This window comes from Mustela nivalis (assembly GCF_964662115.1).
Source record: "Mustela nivalis genome assembly, chromosome: 8".
NCBI lineage: Eukaryota > Metazoa > Chordata > Mammalia > Carnivora > Mustelidae > Mustela > Mustela nivalis.
In genome coordinates, this window is record NC_139027.1 from 102,821,635 (window position 1) to 102,836,098 (window position 14,464).

At 53.2% G+C, this 14,464-nt stretch overlaps 1 protein-coding gene across 6 annotated transcripts in view; it reads left to right on the forward strand.

Moving 5' to 3' along the window:
• RRBP1 (ribosome binding protein 1) overlaps positions 1–14,464 on the forward strand; it is a 61,882-nt gene that overhangs the window by 26,136 nt on the left and 21,282 nt on the right. For all 6 annotated transcript variants that reach the window (XM_082743209.1, XM_082743211.1, XM_082743207.1 and 3 more), the window contains exons 3-4: positions 12,180–12,328; positions 13,579–13,701. In XM_082743209.1, coding sequence (XP_082599335.1) covers positions 12,180–12,328; positions 13,579–13,701 — 272 coding nt within the window. The remainder of the gene's footprint in view (positions 1–12,179; positions 12,329–13,578; positions 13,702–14,464) is intronic.

Here is a 14,464-nt window from a genome sequence, read left to right on the forward strand (position 1 = left end):
GTACTTGTCAGATAATACAAGATAATACAGAACAGTAATTTTCTGTTATGTTTTGAGTGCATATTACTAGAGAAATTGGGCCAGTGAGTTCCGGTTTCATGTTCATCATTCATTTGATACGGTAGTCTTGCATTTTCTATTCTTTCTTTCTTTCTCCTCCCCTTTTTTTTAAAGGTCTTTGACTAGGGGTGCCTGGCTGGCTCAGCTGGTAGAGCATGCGACTCTTGATCTTAGGGTCATGAGTTTGAGCCCCATGTTGGGCATGGAGCCCACTTAAAAAAAAAAAAAAAAAAAAAGACTGACTAGTCATTAGTTGTTTTGGAAAATTAATTGCATTTGTCTTAATGAGGCATCTTAGGAGATCTGAAATGTGTGGGCCTGTGCTTGGTAGCGCAAGGCCTTGTGTTTTTAGCTGGGTTTCCCTTTCTTACCCCTTTGTGAAGCTACATTCACTTTTTCCAGGTTTCCTCCTCCCCCAGCTTTGGGGGGGGGTATACCTTGTGAGGGGACCCTGTGCTGTGTGATCAGCTCCAGGCTCCTGCTGAAGGTCAAGGATCAGCCCACCTGGCCACACAGGTCGGATCAGCCTTCCAAAGCCGTTTGAAAATCCAGATATTTAGCATCAGTCTGCCTCCGCACGCTGGAGGAAAGGCACACTGTCTTGTCTTTAAAGTGGTGTTCCACTTGACCCAGGAACAGGGTACTTGAGGCATGAAGACAGGGAGGGAACCAAGAACTGGCCTGTGTTCTGTAAAGCATGAGGTATGCTCAGAATAGAGCTTGCTGTATCCTCTAGCCATTGTTACTGTGTTCGGCTTTAGACATGAAGTAAGGCATGGAATAGGTGCTTATGTTAGGAAGGAGGGCAAATGGTACTAATTTCCAGGTAATAGAGAGCCTTGTTTGGAGGAGGACCTAACTTTCTGACCTGTGTGAGCCCACATGGCAGCTTGCTGGTGTACAAAGCAATTTGGACAGAGAAAAGAAATACCATGGCTGGGATAAGAAAGATGAAATACTATGGAATGTGGCCAGTGCACCTGAGCCTGGCATTTGATGGACTTTTGGTTGATTTGAACGCAACCCTCGACTAGCTCTCTGGTGCCCAACAGTTCAAACTTCATGGCCCTGGAGCCCTCCCTGGCCTGAGCCAGGGTCTCCTCTATTCAGAGAAGGAACTCCTTCCTTTCCCTAAGCTTCTGCTCCTCCTCAGCAGGCAGCATCCCCCCAGTAGCCTAGGCTCCTCACACCTCCAGGCCCCCGAGTTTCTGGATGCCCAGGGCCAGCCCAGCCCAAGTTGTACCCTTGAGTGCACAGGACCCTGGAGAAACTGGGGGTGGACAGGCCATGAACAGACACCCAGAAGCTCACCCACAGCCCACAGACTAGAAGGTCAAAGGCAGGTGGCCAGGGCTGACTGCTGCCCCCTGAGCCAATGGAGGACCATGGGATGTGTAGTATGACTGCATGAAAAGAACGTGGTCTGCTTTCCACTAGACAACACGGTCATGGCTGCAAGACCAGAGCCACAAATGCTAAATATGAGTCTGATTAATTCTGGAGCACAAAACTCCATGTATGAGAGGTCATTGCAGCAGAAGGCCTGAGCCCCACTCTGTCCATGGACTTGTTCTTCAGACCCTCCGTCTCCACAGCTTCTGGCTAATTAGAAACACAGAAAGAAACCAGATTTGCCAGAGAGGCAGGAATATCACTGCAAATGCCTCAAGGCTCCCAGAGTGGAGAAGGGTCTGGATGGCTCATCACTGACCTCTGACTTCAGAGTGCTTCCTCAGAGCAAGTCCTGAACTGCATGTCTGTGTTTGGGAACACCAGACCCCCAAACTAAGGACAAAACACACACCTCACTCATTCTACCCTTGGGCCCACGATCACTTACAGATAAGAGGAGTGAAGCCGCTGGAAGCCAGCAGAGACACACCATCTTGCCCTGGCAGGGACTCATGAGGTCCTTACTTTCCCCTCCCCTGCACCCCCATCTAGCAAGCTCTGGTCCTGAGACCAATGGCATTAGCGTCTCTTGGGAGCTGGTTAGAAATGCAGAGTCTCAGGCTCCACCCAGAACTACCGAGTCAGACTCCCTCTCGACAAATTCTCCAGGTGATTCATCTGCACAGCAAAGCTGAGGAAGCACTGCACTGGGGGAAGTTTCCAGAATTTCTGAACACACAGACTGTCTTAGGAATAGTTGGTATTGGCGCACAGAGTGGTCTGCATCTGCCCCAGGGGGTGGGGGTTGGGGTTGGACTCGAAGATGGCTCTCCACCCAACCACAGGAACACAAGGCTGAGATCCCACAGTGCACACTTGGGAAAATGAAAAACGAAGTGTTAGTTTCTACCCCATGTCCCTAGACTCTCATGCTCCCTCTGAAGAATGAAGAAATTCACCTCTCAGGTATCCTATCTCCACTGCACATGATACTGTCTGTGGATGGCGCTTCCTTCTGTGTGTCTCTGACCATCTATGCCACTGCTTTTGCGGCCAAGTGCCCCCTCTTGGCCTTTGCAGTCTTCTCATTGCAACATCGGAGAGAGGTCCCATCTCCCATCATCCAGGCCGATCCATGTTAGTTTTGGCTGTCTCGATGTTTTCCAGGGTTTGCTTTCTTTTTAAATTAAGTTTAATTCATCGAGCCCTTACATTTTTAGAGGGGTCCAGTCTAAGCAGACTCTTGCAAATCTTAAACATGCTGCCCGAGACCAGAACATTTCTTCCCCCCTGTTGACATGATGCTCCCTCCCCTCACTGGTCTGTAGTCACCTGTCACCCGTGGCTGCCTTCCCTGGATTGTGCAGGGAAGGGATGTGCAGGGAAGGGCATGGCCACCTGCACAGTCAGTTCTTTTGGACACTGCTGTTCTCAGCCAGAGCAACCAGGAGAGGAGAGGCCTGTGAAAATGAGCACGTCTCTGCAGCCCTTTGTTGGCACCACCCAGCTCATCTCGTGCCTTGTTCTGTCTGCCTATATCCCGAGTGGCGTGGGGCATGGCCCCATTGTCCTCCTTATCCCAGTGCGATGTGACAAGTGAGGTCATGGAAGCTGCGGCCAGCCCATGGCACGTGGCAGATCAGCAAAACCTGCAAAATGTGCCCCGGAGCTGGGGGCACCACAGACGAGGGTGTGTCCTCAGTTGTCACCAGGTGGGCCCAGCAGGGTCCTCGCCGACAGGCACCCCAGAGAGAGACAGGGCAGGTGTGGAGGCGGACTCGGGACGTGCTTCTACAGGCCCAGCTTGGAGCTCTTCCAGCACTTCCGATCTGTTTTTTCCTACAAGAACAAATCAGGGCCATGTGGCAGCTTTTTACTGCTTGTCATGGCCAGATTTGACAGTGAACACCTGCCTTCTAATCCATGCTTTAAAAATGTATTATTGTATAAATAACGTCCTTCCAGCAAACAAAATACGAGCAATACAGAAGCGTGGAAGGTGAAAGACCGAGTCTTTCCACTCCATGCCTCTCCTCACCCTTTCCCGGGGGAGCCCGGGAGACATTCTGCTCAATACCGCAGCACACCCAGATGGGGCCTGCGGGGCACACAGCTTGCGGGGCTTGCTTTGCTTACCAGGGTACTGGTGACATCGTTTCCTACTGTACCTATGGGGCTGCTCCCTCCAGCTCCATCCTGCTTCAAAGCAGCAATGTCTCGTTTGTTTATTTATTTATTTATTTATTTATTTATTAAAGATTTTATTTATCAGAGAGAGAGAGGGGGAGAGAGCGAGCACAGGCAGACAGAGTGGCAGGCAGAGGCAGAGGGAGAAGCAGGCTCCCTGCTGAGCAAGGAGCCCCATGTGGGACTCGATCCCAGGACGCTGGGATCATGACCTGAGCTGAAGGCAGCTGCTTAACCAACTGAGCCACCCAGGCGTCCCTCATTTGTTTATTTAAATGATATTTACTAGTGTGTGGTTTTTTTGGAAGGTGGATTTCTTTTTTTTTTTTTTTTTTTTTTTTTTTTTTTTTACAATTTCAGAGAGAGTGAGTGGGGAGAGGGGCAGAGGGAGAGGATCTCCAGCAGACTACACTCAGCAGTCCAAGAGGCAGGGCTCGATCTCATGACCCTGAGATCGTGACCTGAGCTGAAACCAGGAGTCGGGTGCTCACCTGACCAAGCCACCCAGGCACCCCAAGAGTCAGCACCATGAATGCCATGGTGACGTATGTGTGTTAGAGTGTGAGCAGCTCTTTAGATATGGCATGGCCAAGTGGAAAGGCAGGTGCATTTTTAATTTAGGAGGACAGTGCTACATCACTCCCCAAAGACATTTCACGATTTCCTGTTCTCGCAGAGTGGTGACAGGCCCACACGAGTGTTTCCCAGAGCCTTGCACCCGACTTGACCTCTCCCATGGTGCTGTAGGAATAGCGATCACTTCAGGGGAGCATGAGAAACCCAGGGGTGCAATAAAGAGAAGGCGCAGATTCCTTTCTTATCATTGGCAGAAGAGGGAGCTCAGGGAACCGCAGAGAAGTGGCTATTTCCCCGCAACTAAAGCTCCCGAGTGTGTGCAGCCAGCTTGCAGGCCTCGGCTGGCTCATTCTCCTGTTCGGTGTTTATTAGGAAAAGCTGTGGACCTCTTACAGGAAGTGCATTGTGTACCTGGTGGTGGTTTCTTGAAAATCTGTTTTTGCCCTCGGGCTCCGTCTTTACAGTACTTCTGCCAGCCTGCCTGCCCTGGGCTGCACGGGTGCTAACAGGCTGGTAAGCGGACGCTTTTTAGGTGAGCTGTTTCATCCCAGCGCCTGGAAGGGAGTCCAGGTTTGCACACTGCAGGCCTGGCCCCCCGATAAAGCAAAGACAGTCTTGGGGAATGTGGGGTGCTCATCTGCACACACTCCACACTGTCCAGCTTCTGCTGGAGTTCGGCATGCACACTGCTACTGCTGAGTGGGGCCCTCCCCTCCGGCACTGGCTTCAGCGGGGACCCCCTCCCCTGTCTGCGGCCTGTGCGCCCTGGGGTCAGAAGCTCATCGAGTCAGAGCCCAGGGGATCCCGGCCCACCTGCAGAAGGTAGAACCCGCTTTCAGACACCCCACAGTGACCCTGTTACACATACACACACACAAGTTCATGTGAGTGACAGGACCGTGGGTAAATTTTAGTTACCTTTCCTTTGCTTTCTGCATTTTCCATTTTTTTCGTGACCTGCGTTATTTTTTAGATGGAAAATAAAAAAAAAACAAACTCCATTATTTGTCTGTGAGGCAAATAAACAGGCACTCACTGTACCAAGTGGAACTCCTCACCTTTCAGGCACCGTGAGGCAGCCCAGCCCTGACCATAGGTCCCTTGAGCATCTTCCAAGCATCAGAAAGGAATGCTGCTCCTTCAGGGGTCGTCCAGGTCAAGGGAGGAAAGTGACCAGTTCCCCTCAGGCACATCCCAGCCCCTGGGTGCCCAGTGCATTGTCATGAACTGAGCTGAGATGGAGTTAGTGGTTCCCACATCTGTTAAACTGGCAGGATCTTGGGGAAGGTGGGGGAGGCTCAGCTCCATATGGTGCAATCCCTCCCCCACCCCTGGCCTCTCCTCCCAGAGCAGGCAAAAATGCACAAATAGGAGCATGTTCTTTAATCTAATGAAGCAGGGGTCACCAGAGGTCAGGGCAGATAGGGAAGAATTTTCAGACACACTAGGGAAACTTTGCTGAAGGGATCTGTAGCTTAGCAGAGGCCCTAATCTTAAACCATGTGACTTGATAGGTGTGACACCCCTTCCTTCCCACAATCCCACCCCCCCAGCACCTCCCACAATGACCTTCTTGCACTGTGTGTTTGCTGGGTCACCACCAGGAACATGACACTATTGTTCTCAACCAGATACTTGGTTAGGCATGTGGTTTATGAAGCTCCTTTCCATGCATTTATCCCCTTATAGGTCTGTAATGTGGATTTGTAGGTTTACGTGCTTTTCCAAAAGCCGAAACCGAAGTTCAGCTCTCTTTTGAGACTTCCCAGAAGTCACATGGACAGCAGATGGTGGCAGGGACAGCCTCAAGCCTTCATGCCTCCATTTGAGGCCCCTCTCAGGCCAGGCCCAGCCCACCTCGGCGGCCTCTCTTCAGCCCCTTAGGGCTGGGGTATAGACAGGTGTGTATTGAGATTGGGTCTGATACTCTTTTCTTATGAACTGTTTTTCAGGGTTTGAAGCTCTGAAATCTCTGTAGGGCTTTTCAGCCTTTGTTCACTTTCTGTGTAAGTTCTTCAAACCAAAATTTTCTTTTTTGAAAGAACAAAAGCATTGCTTCGGGAAGGAGCCGAATCAGTATGGCACTGCCATGTCTTAGAGAAGTTGCTGGATGACATTCTTCCAGAACTCTCCATTCAGTCATCTTAAAACATGGCAGTGCTGGGGCTCCTGAGGCCACCCTGAGGCAGCTGCGGTCAGGAAGCCCACAGGTGCACAAATCTTGTCTTTTCTGCTAAAAATCTCGATCATTATTTAAGTAAGGCGTGTTCTCCTTGGACCACCTACATGCCTGAGGAAGCCTGCGGAAGGATCTTGCCCAGAAGTCCTACAGGGCTTGTCTTTCTTTAAGAAGTACTGTGATGTTTCTCTTCTCTCTCTCTCTCTTTTTTCCTCTGGGTATAAACTGGATTTTGTTGAAATTTGGAGGAAAAAAGTATAATGAGTAAAAGTCATTTAATCTATGGGATTTTTAAATTCCATGAGGCATTATTCAACACACAGCCTCTGGGATTTGTTAAGATTACTTTTTTTCTCCAAAGTGAAAGGCCGGATTCAAAGGCCCCCAGATTGGGCTGCTCTTAATATTTTTGGTACTTTGTTCCATACAGTTAAAATGCCAGATATTAGTGTCTGTGGCAGACAAGGAGCATGGCTGCTTCTCGGGGATTGGATTGGGAGGGCAGGGTGGCCGCTGGGCAGTGGCAGACTTCGCAGCCTGAGCTGGGCGTAGGGTGTGTGCGTGCTGCCCAGGAGCCGCTGCCCCCTGCCTCCAGTGCAGTCATTGGATCTTCCGTCCGGGGCCTTGTAAGGGCTGCTTTCCCGCAAACTCATATGAGGACCCTTCGCAGCCTCCACCCCACAGTTTGAAGCCAGTGGGAAGACTGCCGACATGCTGGCCAGTCCCACATCTCTAGAGAAGGGTGTGCTTGCTGGCTTCTCTGTGGTGTTGTGGGGGTGCCCTTTGTATGTGGGCCAGCAGGAGTCAGGAGCTTGTCTCCGTCTCTAAGTCAGATGGTTGCTTGTGCAGTGGTGGGCTTCAAGGAGGCACAGGGGAGCCCTTCCTGGGGCCTTCAATCCGAGTTTGGTTCAGGATTGGGGATGTCAGGGCCTGGAGGTCCTGAGGTTGGGGTCTGGCTTCCTGCAGTAGAGCCATGCGGGGCCACCAGCCTACACTGTTGGGGTGGCCCTTGTGCAACATCTGGACGCAGCAGCCATTTGGCCTGCATCTGTGTGTCTGAGATAGGACAGGCCTGCAGAACTGGCCTGGATGTTCCCTGAGCAAACGAGTGTTTCTGCTACTGGAGTTCTCTCTCAGCCCCCCACACCTCACCCCCGGGGCAGGTTCCACTGGCAGAGTCCCTAGATTGACACCTGGGCCTCTGTCCCCCTAGCTCAGCTTCTTCAGTGCCCTTGAGCCACTGCCCCCCCCCCGGGGATTTTCCCTCCTCTGCCCCTGCCTCCCGCCTTGTCCCCGCCATGTGTACAGGCACAGACCTTTCTCCCTACTGGCCGTGCTCCTTGTCTATGAGATAGAATCCAGATCCTTGGGACCTAGGAAGACATAGACCCACTCTAGTCTCCCTTCCCTCTGCTCTGGAGAGCAAGGCCCTTCCAAGCCTCGTTGCTTGTCCTTGCTGCCCCCACCTTGAGCCAGCCCTCGCCTTCTTGGCTGCAGCAACTCCTGCTTTGAAATCTCTCCTGGCACCACGGCTGCAGTTGCTTCCTTGGCAGCACGCCCTCCCCACGTTCCTCTTATGTGGATCGGCTTCGTGGTGCCCACGCGTCCCATGTCTCCTCTGCCTCTTAGCTGGTGCTTCTACCTCCAACTTACCCTCCAGGCCCAGCAGTTTGCTGGCTGTCAGGTATACCACGTGAGCATACTGTGGATGGTGACCGCTGGGACCGGCCCACCCTGGGCAGCCTGCACCCACCGCTGACATTGAGCTGGCGCTCTGGGATGAGCTGTTGCATGGCCTGGGCCATCATTCCCTCACTGATGAGCAGCTGTTGGCACCGCCCTGCTGGTGGAATTAGCTAGACGTGCACTGGGCAGGAGCTGGAACGTTTCAGTAACTGGACACCAAGAGGGGCTGCTGCCGACGCGGTGCTGGGCCGTGGAGCCCTGTAGGGTCCTGAGCACTGACACTGGCTGCTGGGGATCCCAGTAGTTACACGAAGAGAAAACTGTCCACAGAGGATCCCGTAGTTGACAGCACAAAGACACTCCTAAGAGCCTGTTTGCAAGACCAGTTTAATTTTTGGTGACTAAAGCTCCCAACAGGGCCACAGAAGGGCACCTTATTTTGGAATCGGAGGTGTTAACGCACATTATCTAGTGGCTCGTGCTCCTTGGCTGGGGGCCTGGCGGGGGCAGAGGGCTCCTTGCTTTAATAAACATGAGAGGGTGCGAATGGAGCCGTGCCCCCCATGCTCCCTGCCCACACAAGGCGGGAGCCACAGGGTCTTTGGGCTGTGCCGCTCTGTCTGCGGGCCTGGCTCCTGGGCACCACCTTTGCGTGACCTCTCTATTCCTTTGGTGGGAGTCAGAGGAAGGGTTGAGTCCCTTTAGCCCCCCTGAGCCCCTCCCTTTGTGCATTGCCTCTTTTGGGGACCGGGTGTGGTGGGGCCTGGGACCTTTCTGTGACTAGGGCTTGAAGGTGGCCCCGCTGGTTGATTCTGTGGTGCTTTTTATGCTGGGTGTTGTTCCAAACGTGTTGGGATTTAATCTTTGCAATGAGGCTGTGAGAAAGGAAAGATTATTACCCCATTTTGAAGACGAGGGAACTGAGGCCATGGGAGGTGAAGCAACTTGCCCAAGGATGCACAGGCAGGCAGGAGCTGAGCTGAAATTTGAGCCCAGGTCACCTGGCTCAGGGCCCTTTTTCTGACCATGCTGTCCTATAGCCTGAGGGCAGAGGTGACTTGCAGGCTAGACCTGGCCCACAGATGTGTTCAACGCCACAGTGGTTTGATTCATTTCTTTTTCATTGAGGTAGCTGTCAGCAGTAAAGGTCTGCAGGTGACCCATAAAAAGATCTCGTTTCTGGCTTTCCCTGGCAAGTCCACATTTCTGAGAGGACTGCATGGGAGCCATCCCCCAGAGGACAAGGAACGCGTCTGTGGTCACCTCGCTCAGGAGGTTACTACCCCCACCCCACCCCAAGTCAGACCGGTGCCATTCTTGCAGGGCCTGGCCCCTGGGGCTGTTCACTGGGTCTCCTGCTGGATGGGTCTGGATTACTTCAGAGCCACCGATGAGATACTGATCCTGTCTCCCCACTCCTTGCTTTCCTGCCGCGTCCTTCCTCAAGGCCGCCCTGGCATTTCAGACTCACAGAGGTGGGCAAAGCACAGGACCATGAAGGAACAGGCCCTCGAGAAGCTGACCCCACTAGGATTCACTGTCTCATGGTCTTTAGCAAGTCGGCTACCTAATGGACGAAACGTTGGTCTTCGACAAGTTTATTTTAGTGCCTTAAGATCTCATGGTCCTGAGGATTGTTTCTAGTCTTCACATAATTGCTGGAGATGCACAGCGCACGGGCGTGGGTTAGCTTGTTAGCACCTTTTTTGTTGCAGGGAGTCCGCTTGCCCATTTCCCAGACACGGGCATCAAAATGAGCTTAGTGCCACTGGTTTGGTGAGAGGATCTTGAAATGCAGAAGTGAATGCAACTCACATGGGGTCCCCACGTTCTGGTTTCTACTTCCAAGTGCTTTTTTCTTTCATTTTTACTTCCCCAGCTCTGGGGAGAGTAAAGACGGCACCATTCTTACCTAAAAAACTGAATGGAAAATTGTAAAGTTGTGGCTCCCTAAATATTTAAAGGGGGCATCCATATGAACACAGGGACTACTATGGAAGTTTCTGTGGGGAGATTGGGCAAGGGGCAGGGGAGAGTTCAGTGTTGCTGTACATAGCTTCGGATTGTTCAGTTGTTGAAGTGAACCAATGGCTTGGTTCCCTGATAAATCTAATAAAATTTAGTAGAATCGGATTAGGAAGTTTGCATAAAGGTGAATGGCGCTTACAGAACACCCTTGGGAACATTCTGGGGTCCGTCTCCCTGGCCCTCCAGGAGGGTGCGCAGTCTGTCGAGACTGCCGAGTCTGTGAGAAAGCAGATCCATGGCAAAAATTAATCTATTAAAAATCTATTAGATTTTATTGAACCCAGTTTGCCCCAAGTAGTATCATTTCAACATGCAGTCGATACGGAAAATCATTACAGATGTTTTACATTCTTTTTTTCCCCCTATACCAAGTCTTCAAAACCTGGGGTGCACTTGTACCTTGTAGCACACCTGGGTTCATGACAGCCGCATTTCAAGGGCCCAGGGGCCCTGCGTGGCTGGTGGCTGGTGGCTGGTAGCTGGCATGGTGGGACAGTGCAGGAAGGGGGGACACTGTGCAGGGCTTGGCCTCAGAGGGGCTGTCCTGCCCTGTCTGACCCCAGCTGTGTCTTTGAAGAGTGGCTGTCCCTCTTCTGGAAAACCTTAGCAGTAAGCATCTTTCTACAGGCTGAGGGGGAAACGCGGGGTGGGGGCGGGGGGCTGTAAACCAAAATGCTAACGGTGGGGTTTTCTTCTAGTAGCAAACTCTAGAGGGGGGCTTTGCTTCTATTTTGGCTCTGCTGTAGTCAGAATGCTTTTTCTCGTGTGTATAAGTTTACCACTGAGATTATCTCATACACATATCTCAGTGAAAAGAAGAAAGGCTGAAGGGAGCGCGCACCCCACCCCCGCTTCATTTTCGTGACACCCTCAAGCTCTTACGTCTTTCAGCGTGGTTATTTTTACTCTCTCCAGCTTCACGGGGGTAAGAAATGCTACAACGAAGGTGCTCATAGCAACCAGCTCGCCCACACCCCACATTCCCCCCATTAAGGTATCATGTTAATTGCTTTGACTTGCGATGAAAATATTATGACTAGTCAGTGAAAATATTGTGACAGGCTAGAGAACTTAGGGTTGCCATGGAAACCTTCCCCATTCATTGTCCTCAGTGAGGTGGGCTTAGGCGAAGGTGCCTCGGCAGGCCAGCCTCTCTCTCTTATGTCACTCTTCTGCGACACCCCAGACAGTGGGCTGTGGGGCAGATCCGGGCATTTCGGAGCAGGGGTGCTGCCAGGTGGGGCACCTCGGGTTTCCCTATCCTGTCTTCAAGGCTGCATGAGAGCCTGCAGTGTGTGTGTGTGTGTGTGTGTGTGTGTGAGGGGACATCAGGAGCACTGCAGAAGTGACAGGTGGCTGTTGGCCCCTGACTCTGCCCTGCTGGAGCTCACTTACAGCCTGACAATTGGGCAGGTCCATTGTGAAAAGAACCAACCTCCCCTCTCCTAAAACCGGTCTTGGACTTCATGAAGCCGGAAATAGTGTTTGAACCCGGATGTGTGCGAAGAGCTTCCTTTTCCCCTGGACCACAGAGATGCAACCTGAGAGGCAGGAACCTTTGCTTTCCATCCTCCTCTCCTGACCACTGGGTTGTGGCTGTGAGGTCTTTGTGTATGAGGGGTCGTGGGGCCATAGGACTCAGTCATGGCTAAGGGCTAAACCTTGCTGGGCTGTGCAGGGCAAGAACTGGACCAAGCAGTTGGCTGGAAAAAGAAGGAAGGAAAAAAGCACCTTTGGGGAAAGTATGCCTTGCTTAATTCTGCTCAGTTTGATAATAAAATGTGGGGTGGCATCTCCTCCAGTACAGGATAACATCCTTTCTTTCCTCAGGGACCTCTCCCCCTCTGCTCTCTTTGGGCACTTGGGAGGATGGTGGAGAACCTGTAGTGTGGTCTGCTTCTCAGTTCTCCGAAAAAGCGTGGGGTACCCATGGAGGCTCTGCCCTTAGCCTGCACAGTCCCAGCAGCCGGGAGGCCTTGGCTCAGCCTGGCTCCCTGCTGCTCTGAGGCAGAACCAGCTTGGTTGCTGGGGTCTGAGGGTAAGTCCCTGCTCCTTCTCTCTCACTGCACAGGGCCCCCGGATTCCGACAGCCCTCTCTACCTCCCCTACAAGACGCTGGTATCCACGGTTGGAAGCATGGTGTTCAACGAGGGGGAGGCCCAGCGGCTCATTGAGATCCTGTCCGAGAAGACTGGCGTCATTCAGGACACCTGGCATAAGGTGGACCTACCCTCCTACTCTTCCCTTAGGGGCCGGCAAGTTGCAGTTCTCACCTGGGACCCCAGCCTCGCCTGAATGGTCCTGGGTGGGCTGGCCACAAGCAGCTTGCTTAGCTGCACAGAGGTCCTGAAACAGCCTCCGCTTGCCTATCTCGGCAGAAGCCTGCCACCCCTTCACAGGCTGCATGAATCACCCCATTACGCTTCGGCTTCTGCCTCAGCCCGGCCACCAGCCTAGCCACAGAAACAAGAAGGCCATTTCAGGCCAGGGCCCAGGTCTGGTTCCAGATGCCTGAGGGTGAACAAGGCAGCGGGGGCCTAGTTGGTTTGTGGCCAGGGCTCTGGGGCAATAAAGACGGTGTAGGGACCAACTGCATGGTGGGGGGCCCTGAAGACTATCTCAGAAACCCCTTTCTCTGCTGCCCCTCCTGCCACTGGGGGCCTTCTCAGAGGCCAACACCTGCCCGGTGGTGTTGGTGGTGAGTGAGCTGTCCCCAGGAGATGCTGTGTGGCGCGCATTTGTTCCTTACCCAAAGTCGGAATTGTAGGTAATTTTGCTAGAGAATTTGTGGCACCTTTGTTAATGAGGTCGGAGTTGATGTATCCTGAGAGCCAGACATGTGAACCCCTGCCCTGAGACCAGCGGGGCTTACTTCCTTCCTGGCCCTCGCCGAGGTGGGCACATTGTGTGTCACAGGGGAGCTCCTCGCTCAGTGAGCTTGGGGAGGGAAGGGTGTCTCCTGGCATGTGAGCGACTGGATGAGATCAGGAGGACCACTCCTCTAAGAGGACAGGCCCGGACCCACCTCAGGCCACTATCCCCATAGTAGGAGACCTCCCATCCCAAGGTCTCCAGGCTTCAGCTAGCAGCCTGAGGCTTCACACAGCAGCTACAGGTTGGGCACCAAGCTGGGAACGATGGCTCATTGCGCCTCCATGGGGTTGGAAGAGGCCCTGGCCACCATTGGTCCGAGTTTGTGGGAAACTCCATGCTCCTAAAAGCTAGCCCTGAGAACTGAAGCTTTGGTCTAAACAGCTCTTCTGTACAGTGGGCCTAGAGGCCTGGCACCCTGGGGAAGTCGAGGCCGGGGAGCTATTCCCAGAAGCGTGTGCAGTCAGGTTAGAACCAGCTCATATAGAAGCCCCATCCCACTTGATCAGGCCCCTGCTGTCTCGTCGTGGGTCCCAGTCTGACTGCTGGGGTGGGGGGACGTGGCCCCTTGGTTAATGCCACTCTGTGGGTACTTCTAGGCCACTCAGAAGGGCGACCCCGTGGCGATTCTGAAGCGCCAGCTGGAGGAGAAGGAGAAGCTGCTGGCTGCAGAGCATGAAGACGCGGCTGTCGCCAAGAGCAAGCTGAGGGAGCTCAACAAGGTACTGCTGCTTGCATGCCTGTCCTGAGTACCCCCAGGCCCCGGGCCGTGGGAGCGTGGGGCAGCATTCCCACCTTGGCTCCCTGCTTGGGCCTGCCGGCTCACCACTGCCTCCTGCAGTGGTGCATCTGGGAGCCTGATGCCCTGGAGCAGGTTCCACGGTGGTGGCCCCCCTCCCGTAACCATGGAACTAAACACAGGGGGACCTGAAGACGGGGGTTAGGGCCCTCAGGTCGTGATGGGCCATCTTTTTAGGGTATGCACCCTTGAAAGGAGGTTGGGCCCAGCGGACACAGTGGTTTTGTTGAGAATGGGAACAAAATCTCGGAAGGGGAGTAAAGGAGCTGCTTTTCTCCCTTCTCTGCTTTCTGTGGAGCGGACCTGCAGGGAAACGGCCAACTCCTTAGTGGCAGCTGACGGCTTGCCCAGGTACCACTTGTACTTCCGGAATGATTGTCACGGGTCCGTGCCACCCCTGAGGGCTGGGGGCATCATTCATGATGTGTTGGGACACAGGGCATAAGGGGCCACCCCCCCACCCCATGGCTGTCAGAACTCACTGGGCTTCTTCCCTTGCCTTTCTTCTGAAGAGAGCCCTACACACAGTTCAAAGCTGTCTTTTTCAGTAAAATTCTGTGGCTTGCTCTCATCCTCTCACTGCTCACCTGCTTCTCCTGTCCAGACAGCAGGCCCAGGGACATGGCCCAGGACTGGTGATGTCCCATGCAATCTGGCCTGTGGCCCTTCCTCAGAGCCCCTCCATC